The sequence below is a fragment of the Phyllopteryx taeniolatus genome, chromosome 1, assembly GCF_024500385.1.
Source record: "Phyllopteryx taeniolatus isolate TA_2022b chromosome 1, UOR_Ptae_1.2, whole genome shotgun sequence".
NCBI classification, from domain to species: Eukaryota; Metazoa; Chordata; class Actinopteri; order Syngnathiformes; family Syngnathidae; genus Phyllopteryx; species Phyllopteryx taeniolatus.
In genome coordinates, this window is record NC_084502.1 from 550,933 (window position 1) to 560,622 (window position 9,690).

At 48.1% G+C, this 9,690-nt stretch overlaps 1 protein-coding gene across 1 annotated transcript in view; it reads right to left on the minus strand.

Annotated features, from left to right (window-relative positions):
- The window catches only part of LOC133478258 (histone deacetylase 4-like), a 29,366-nt gene extending 26,940 nt beyond the window's left edge, over positions 1–2,426 (minus strand). Inside the window, exons 1-2 of the mRNA XM_061774136.1 lie at positions 2,097–2,426; positions 1,253–1,321 (exon numbers count right to left, since the gene is read on the minus strand). Of these exons, the coding sequence (XP_061630120.1) occupies positions 1,253–1,321; positions 2,097–2,250 (223 nt within the window). The 5' untranslated portion in view covers positions 2,251–2,426. The remainder of the gene's footprint in view (positions 1–1,252; positions 1,322–2,096) is intronic.
- Between the last annotated feature and the right edge of the window lie 7,264 nt (positions 2,427–9,690).

Sequence of the window (9,690 nt, forward strand, 5' to 3'; positions counted from 1 at the left end):
TTCTTTTCAATGCAACTGTTTTTAAATTTGTTTGCTCTGTTTTTGTTTTGTTTCTGTCCTCTCAGCATCATTAGAAATGAGTGCTTGCTCTCCCTTGAGATTTCAATAAAAGTCGGAATTGAACTGAATTGAAAACGGTAATACTTACCGTTAGAAATGCAAGCACGGTTTATTGGTAAACTGTAGATTGTTTCATCCCTAGAGAACTTATGGTTCCGCTGTCTTGGAGATGGCAAAAGCTCACGCCGGTCCCAAGCAGGGAGCAAAGTCCGATTGTAATCGCGAAACCCTCGCCGAGGCTTCGTCATGAAAAAGCATTCTGACAAAAGCGAGTTCCAACTTGCCACTGCTCGATACAACCATCTACGCCCCCGCATTTCACAGAAATGCATTTCAAAGTACGGCCTGCGGGTCAGATTGTTCGTTGCCACAAAACTCACCCGAATTTGTGTTCAACCAAAGTGGTGTTTGCTTACCTTGCGACTTCAGATGTCGCTGCTTTGTAATTCAAAACAACAAAGATTGATTGACCCTCAATTTGCATCCACATGGAAACTACCTTCGACTCGGACAGACGGCAGCGAGTCGACGACACGACGCGCGGGGCCGAGCTCGACGTTGCATCCGAGGCGACGGAATTTGCAAAGAGGCGACTCCAGTGAATCTCAACATTTAATCATCTTAACTGGCGGCAGGCGGAAAGTTGAGAAAGCTTCTGCGAGGTTCGGGACAAGATGGACATGAGCAACAAGCTAACTGACCACTGAATGCTTGACGCTTAGCTGCAGTAAGCTAAAAAGTAGCAATGGGAGAAAGGAAAAGATTATAAAGATAGCAAAATAAACAGAAAAGTACAACTGTCCTCTTCTTCGCTGTGCAGCAGCAGAAAAGACAGCGGGATGATGGACGATCTCGTGTTTGTTTTGCTGTCTTTGGACACATTTCCTTTTCCCAAATCCAAGAGCAGTTTCCCAGTTCTCCCAAAACAAGTGCACCCTTCCATTCAAAAAAAAAAAAAAAAAACACGACAGAGGAGCAACAGTGCAAATTCCCATTTGATATTTTTGTTGTTGTTTTTTCACAAAATGCCAAGAATGTGCTTAAATCCATAAATGAAATGCAGACAAACTGAATGAAGGCAAAGCTGCACAGGATGTGGTTTATAGTGCAATCACACACACACACACACGCACGCACGCACGCACGCACGCAAAGCTGGTGCAGGAAAACAAGCACGCCCGGGTTGTCCAACCTGTTGGGATGTGGTTGAGCGGCGACGTCTTGAGAACCTCCAGCGGCTGTTCCTTTCCCAGGATCCCCTCTGTGGGAGAGAGAGAACACTCCGCTTCAAATATGGTCCGCAACATCGGGATGCGCGACGCCGCTAATCAGGCGCTGCGGTCGGAGCGGGCGGGCTTCAAGCGATCTGCTCGGCGGCAGGCGTGCGTCCCGCCGCCGCATCTGGCTGCGACATGGAGAATTGTCAGAGGTGCCCGAAAACGCGCTTGGATGCGAGCGACGGCCGAGGCGAGAGCGGCCCGCATCGCCGTGAGATCGGCGTGCGAACGGGGGGACGTTGGGGCTCGACTGATACCGCCTGTGCTCAGCATAGCAAACGTGGCTGGCAGCAGCAAAGAGGGACGGGGGGCGAGGGGGGCGAGGGGGCGGCGGGGGAGGAAGGGGGGTGCGTCGGAGGTAAAAATAGCTCAGCCTTTTGTGTATAACAGCACATGCGGAGCACGCGCGCACATGCACACACAAAGACACGCCGCTGTTAGTGCACTCCTCGGTGTGTGCTTGTGTGTTTAGATAGATGTGTGTATATGTGTGGGGAGGCTGTAATTATAGTGGCGACATGAAAAGGCTTTTGTAGCTGCCGAGCCCTGGGAAGACATGGCTATAAAAAGCAGAGTGACAGAGAGGAAGAGGTAAGGCGGCGAAGAGGGGAGGCTGAGGCGAGGGGGAATGGAGGCAAACACCAAAGGCTGCAAAACGGGAGGAGAGAACCCAACACACACACACACACACACACACACTGAGCATGGACTCTGCATCTACATTGAACATTTCATACTCATATTTTTAGCTTTAATCACCTGATCCACATGGAGACATCTGAGGCAAAAACATGCAATTATTCGTTGCATGGGAGACGAAACCCGTGTCAAATCCCCTTGGAGCACTAAAAGAGAGGAAAACAGGCGAGCCTCTCGCTATTTCTGGAACTCTCTCTGGACCGGGCTGGCACATTCGCTTAATTAGCCGCGAAGCTGCACCCGTTTGTCTTGCGGCGCCTCGGCTGCGCCAATCCCCCTTTGGTCCCAATCCGTGCCGCCGTTTGCGTGACCTCCAAACGGGTCGAGCGCGGCGTTTGCAGACGCGGGGTCAGGTGAGGGAAGACAGCGGGAACGAACAGGCGGTCGCAACGTCTCGCCCCCGACGCCCCCTTTGAGGACGTCTGCTGACGAGCGTATGCAAATCACGCTCGCGCCGCCGGCATTTGCAATCCAAATGACGGCATGTTGGGACACCTGCGGCTTGCTAAGTCATTTGAAGCCACTTTTGCGCAAATTACGAGAGCGCCTTTACATCTCGGACGTTAATGAAGGAAAATGAGGGGCCCCGGGAGGGCAGCGTGCTCAGGTGTCTTGTCTGCGGCGAGATGAACAAAACCAAAGCGCATTTGAAACCTGAGACGCGCACGTGGCGCGCAGGTGCGCCGCAGGGCCCGACGTCTCCACGCAAGGCTCATTATGCGGCGCTCCCTTCCTCCTCACCCTCCGCTCACTCGCATCCCCGACGGGAGAGCTCGCAAAGTCACGGGCGGCTATAAATATCCTCGGGCACAGGCGAGCGAATGCGGCTCGCGCTCGCCGAGGGTCGAGCGAGCGACGTGACGGACGCTGCCGTAAACGAGGCGACGGGACACTTTTTGTTCGGCGCGTAGCTGAATGTCGCTCGGGTCAATTACGGTTTCTTTGCTCCGCTGCCGGCGAGCTGACAGGAGCCACGCGAGGAGGGAAACGGGATCGTTTCCATCTGAGTCGCAAATGGACTTGGCGGCGGCATTGGCTGGCATCATGGCACGTTGGTGAACGCGAGGCAGAAAATTACGATTTCATCCTTTTACAAAACGTTTGTTGTCTGGCGATTTGGTTAGCAACCGTCGATATTTCGTTTTCTGAAGGTTCCCGTGTTGAAGCTTCCAACATTTCACGGCCGAGGTTTTTCCCTTCAATTCGGTCCGGACGATTACCAGAACGTCCGCGAAGAGATCTTCCGCCGTTTGCTTCGCCGAGTGCCCGAGAGTTGCGGCGGGACGACTCGTGGCTGCTTCACGGTTACCGTGACAACACGCCCGCTCACAACGCCCTGAGCATCTGACGCTTCCCGGCCGAGAAGAGCGACGCCGCACTGGACGCACCGGCTCCGTGTGATTTTCTTCCTCCTTCCTAACCTCAAGGGGATCGTCAAGGAGACACGTCGTGAAGACGAGGACGACGGCGAATCCTTCCAGAAGGCCCTGAAGGCGTGGCACAGAATGTTGGCAAAGGGCCTCAGACTCCAGGGGGATTGGGTCAAAGGGGAAAACTAGTCAAGTCCTTTGTAGTTTGAATTGCATATTTCGTTCCACCAGTTCCGGAACTTTTCTGACACTCCTCCTAGACTGCCCGAAAAACGAAGGGGACACATATTCGTCGATCACGCTTGGAAAATCAATATAAACAATTGTGATTGGGAATCGATGAATGCGGTTGCGCAATTCCGAATGATTCTTGCTCATCTTTTCTGGCGGATTCGTGGCTAGTTTGGCATTTGCCGGCACTTTCGCCAATCACGGTAGCGTCAGGGGGCATGCGAAGCCGGCGGGCAAGGCGGCAACCCAGCAGCAGGGTAACGAGCTGCTCGTTTGTGCGAGGAAGAACAGGTGGCGCCTGACAAATTGCCCTCCAGCAGGCCACTTGTGTGCATGTTGCTGCTCACGCTGTCAGGAACAGACTCCATATGGGTGGCACGAGCACCCGACCTCCACAAGCGGGGCCTTCGCGAGGCAGCGTGCGAGCCAAGTGGCCATTTGGTGCAGAATTGTCCCGACTGCGTTTGCTCGCGCCGCAGTCGGCACTACCCGCCTCTGCGCGGGGTGGTCAACGCTCCGCTACGAATATGTGAATAAGTGAATATGCATCAAACGCATGGGTCGGCGAACGATGCGCTTGCTTGTAACAACAAGTGAGGGCAATGAGGGCTTTACTTCATACATACAGTACACATTTAGACGTCAAGTCACAACTTACCTCAAGTCAAGTCCCGTTATTCACGCAGTATCTGGTCTTCATAAAGACGCGTCAACAAAGAATATTTGGGCCAAGTTATCGAACACCTCTCCCGATAAGCCAACCCAATTCAACAGCTTTCATAAGGCAACTTCAACAACGATCGTGTAGTTTAATATCCGAGCGTCAAACAAAACTTTACATTCGTCTCGTGACTTTCAAACAGATGACAGCGAACGACACACTTGCTCTTTTTTTGTGGTTTGCGAGGCAAACATATCGTTGACCGCATACGAGGCCTTGGCGGGCTTTGGCGGTGGTCACGTGACCGCCAAACGTCGCCCGTGGTTACGTCGGATTGCTGAAACCCGAGGCGGAAAAGAAATACGTTGCATATTACATCGATAGCGCGAGGAATGTTGCAGAGTAAATGTAACGCGTTATTACACACCTTTGGGTCATATGGGTACAAAATTATTTTGTAAGATTCAATATCACGAGCTCAGTGTGAAATGTCCTCGCTAAGGTCTGTTTCCGTGGATTCACATCTCTACTTAAATTAGTGTACTAAAACGACTTTAAGGTTTCTGCAGAAGTGTGTTGGCCACAAGAAGGAGACGCTTTTTATTCACGCGAAGGCTCACGGCATCACCTCACAACGCTTTGCTGTAAAGCGGAGACTGATTATAACAAAGGAGCGCCTGAAGAGGCGCACCGAACACACTCAGCTAACGTTAGCATGCCTGGTGCCAGCATTGGCGAGTGAAGGTCTCGGAGGGCGTATCCTCGCGTATCCACGCAAACCTCCTCGCGCTAGCCAGAGGTAACATGAATGTCAATAAACAGAGTTGCACAACTCCGCGACTCAGAAAGCTGCAGTAACATTAGTCCATTTTTGCAGAGGATAAAGAATATTTGCCCGTGAGTATTGTTATGTCGCCTGTCTACGTGTGTTTCGGCACCATTTGTGTTCACATATCTGTTGCTGAAGGGGTTTGTTTCACGTTAAGCTCGTGGACTTTCCTAGGTTAAGTGCTTTGGTCAAATACAAAACATTTCATTGTCTTTGTTTTATGTTTCAACTTGTTTGGAGCAAGCATTTGGCCTCTGTGCACTATCTGCCACCTTTTTGCTCACAACTCAAGACGAAAAAAATGGTTCTCATCTTGAAACGGCAGTCGGGCCGGTGAAGCACTCCAACGCCGTTGACTGCATCAGGAGCCAAATCCGGAGATGTCTTTTTTCCATCAGTCCCAAGAAAGGAGCCCGCAGGCCGTCACGTCGAAGGCCGCTCGGAACGGGGGTCCGTGGCCGGAGCGGAAACCTTCGTCGCGGCGGGCAGCTCATTGGCAGGACACGGCGTATCCCGTTTCTCGGCGACGAAAGGGACAGGGACAAAAGATGGACACGGCTCCTTTCATTAGCTCAAGCTCGCAAGCCGTCCCAAAAATCAATTAGAGTTCGTGACCGGTGTGGCTGATGTGCTCCAGTTAGGGTCAAAGCACGCACGCACAAGAAGACCAGACCGCCACAGAATCAGGAGCCTGCAAGGAACCTGACAGCAAGGGGAGGGAGGGCGTGGCACTGTATCTGCACGCCGCCAACGTTTTGCAATCTGCCACAAAACGTTTTGCAATCTGCCACAATTGCCTCATTTGTAACACAGGCCGTCCAGAAAAGAAAGAAACGTGTTAGCACAAGTGGACGGCGGCGAGATTATGAAAAGAAGGTTTGAAATTAGCCTGCACGCTCGCATCACAATGGTCGCTGCACTAAAGAGGCGCTGCTTGTGTCATGTGTGCGCATGTTGTGCTTTTTTTAGCGACTCGGCATTCGGCAAAACAAACAAGCGAACCAAAAAAAAACCAACAACAAAAAAAACGATATAAAATCGCTCAATCGTGAAAAGGGAATCAACACAGGAGGCCCAAAATAATGATTGTTTGTTTGCCACGCATGCATGTGGCGCATATCTCGCGTGTGTGTGTGCGTGTGTGATTCTAAAAATAGATTCAGGGATAAGCCCTCTTTATTGCAGCAAGCGCTTTTAACCCCTTCAACCTCGGGATTTAATCGCAGTGTTGAGCCTTTGCGTGTGCTTGGAGAAGAGGATGAAAAGCGGTGACTAATCCAAAATGTAACGCAGTAACCTTCGACCTTTCACGCATATCCCTCTGGACGATCGCTACAGATGAGCTGGTTGACAATTGAAACCGTGTGACAAATACGAAAGCAAATCCAACACGGCCGCATCGACGCGTCGCATTTGTTTGCTCTTACGTCGACTCGACACCCGCTTTGAAGTCGCTCACAGAAATGTTTGTTTTGGTTTCCCGCAGCGGCCCGGGAACATCGCGGGCATCCGCGTGCGTGTCGTCTGTGGTAGCGTTTTCGTCAGCGGCGGGCCCTCGCCGACGTCGCAAAGCTCCCCGCGGACCACGACAGCGATGCAAAAGCGTACAATGACTTACCCGAGATATTGAGAGCCAAAGATAGACGGACGGCGGCATGGTCTCATACCACAGATCACGTTATCTGGCCTTTGACTGTTTTGTTACGCCTTCATTTCTTTACACGAGTGCGAAGTGGAGTTCTTGTAAGCTGAAATCTCGACCCTTTTCGACGCCGATGACAGCCCGACACCGAGTCAGTAGATTGTTTTGCGCCTCATCTGACTGAGAGGAATCAGTCAGTAACGTCCTCCTTCTTCTTCCTCTTCGAAATGTCATGGTGTCAAAGTTGTGTTTCTTCTTAACAAAAACACTCGAGTCAAAGTCAAAAGTATGTCGTGGTCAAATTACATTGTTTTTGAAGCTTCTTTTATAGCTACAGTATTTAAATATGCTAAAAAGTTTTTTAAAAAACAGTGCCACATGTTGGCGGAATGCATGTGAGGAGCATTTTGGAGAACTAAAGGTCGTGTTAGAAGATCAAATCTAGAGAATGTTTTTTTTTTCAAATTTCAATTTATTGCAATCTTGAGCCTTCAAAATAAAAGGTCAAGCACAACTTCTGCTGCTTTTCAAGCCGAGCTTGTCAACGTAAATCCAGGCTTTGAAAACCTTGGAACTTGGAACTTGTGCTGTAAGCAGGCCACCAAGGGGGGGAAAAAAGTCTTTGCGCCCACACGGACCTTTGCAAAAAGACACTTTAACTTAACACAGAACCCTTTATAATTCTGCTTATATGTTACTTTGCAAAAAGTCAATCATTCTAAATCTTCAGCGTTTACTCTGTTGCACGCGTGCGTGGACACGAAGCCGCCGGTGCGCAGAGACAGTCGCTCCTACTTCATTGTCGGCAAACGGTGCAGACGATCCTGGAAAGCTGACCGGCGTGAAATAAAAACTAATCGCTGTCAGCTTGCGGCAACACCATCGCTCACGGATGTCAACTTGTGACACGCGCAACGGTGGCTCCTCTTTGCGAGCACGTTTCCTTGCGCATGAGGCTACTTTTTTAGCTTTGATTAGCGATCGTGATGGCACATTATAACTTCGTTACAAATGGCGGTTACGTCAGCGCCCGAGCAACGGAAAGCGAGGACCCCTTTTTAAAGTGCAAACTAAGTTCCCGAATTAAATCCGTTCTGTGGCTCGTTCGAGGAAATGTTTCTCATCGAAATGAATGAAAACGCAACGTAAAAAGAAATAAAGGCCAACGTAGAAATAAGGGAAAACTCTTTTTTTTAATGAGGAAATAACACGGTTTGTTCATCAGCAAATCACAGTCCAACGTCTTCTTCGACTTTTACTATTTCATAGGGCTGCAACTAACAATTATTTTAATCGATTATTTTTTTTTACATGAATTGATGAATGAGGGAATATAAAACATTTTCAAACAAAAAGCAGATGTTTGTAAATGTCTTATTTTGAAAAAACAAAAAGATAATCAGTCTGCTCTCATGAAGAACAACAAAAATCTGACAATATTTACTTAATTCCCAGGATTTGGGCAATTTTAAGTTAAACAATGTCACAAAACGATTCATCACTGAACAAAAGTCGATTAATAATTGATCATCGTTGAGTTGTGGATGAATCAATTCATACTTGCAGCTCTGGTATTCAGTACTGTATGCTTTGGGAAGCGCCTTGCATTGTGGGATGTTTTTGGGTTGGCGGCATACACGGCGAACAGAAACAAGGCTGCGTCGTCGTGCAGTGAAAGACGGAATGTAAAAATGCAAGAAAGGGAAAGGAATTGAAATTGAAACATTCAACCGCGAAGCCTCGCAAGCACTTTCCCCGAGGGAGGAAGGCGGTAGAGGGCTGCACACTTCTTGTGGACGCTCCACCGAGGATCGAGGTTTGTTTGGGTTTTGTTTTTGTCTCTTTGTTTGCGTGAAACTATATTTCAGCGTCTTTAGGTGTTGAGGAAAACGCGTTACAAAATTGATTAATTAGCATGATCATTACAAAAGCAGCGATGGTAGATTTCACCAAACCAAACTGTGCAGCTCGACCGCAAACACGAACATCATTCTCATTTTGTACTATTATTTCCATGCTTTTTTTTTTCAACAGTAGTACAATTAGGCTTTAGCGGTTTTCACTTGCCACACTGAGAGCTAATTTAGAGCAAAAAAACAAAAAACAAGATACGTGCAATGTGACGTACGCAGCTAATCATTTTTATGAGGTGCGAGAAAAAGTATAACTGAGTCTTCTGCGTGAACTGCTCGTGAACCAAAAATAGTTCCCGAACCCAAGCAATATTTCTTAGATAATTTTATTCAGGAAATGAATTTTCGGGAACCGAGGTTCTCCCACTGTACTGTTTCGCGTTGTTTTGCAATAAAAAGCATGTACAGCGAGCGGGTGCGAAACGTAAAAATTCACAATTGACGGCAGCCCACCACAAAGGTTTACAATTGCATACAGATGCCACACGGTGGCGGCAAAGCACCTCCATGAACTTGCTACTCACTTCAACATAGTTCAAAGACACCAAGGTGCCACAAAATGGCGGCAAAGCAATACTTTTATTGCTTTGGCCTAATAACGGAGGGTAGAATCCACACAAACAAATATGTGAATTCTCAAAGCGCTAACATCCCGGCGGTTCACTTTTTTCTTTTCAAAATTGAAACTTTTTTTGTTGTTGTTTTGGGATAAAAACAAGAAATAAAAATAAAAAAAAGATTTCTGTGTTTTTCATCTGACAATAATATCGACTAAGATATCTAATATTTTATGTAATCTAATCTTCTGAATATGAAAACATCAATCTGCATCTTTGTTTTTTCATGATTATTGAGAAATATGCATATTTTCAGCGAAAATCACCATGAAAACAGTTTATTTACAGACATTTCTGGATTTAGCCCATCTATTTCCCCTTCATTATTTGATGTTTAACAAAATCTGTCTAATGTATGTTGTTGCTGAGTTACCACAATTATACACCATTC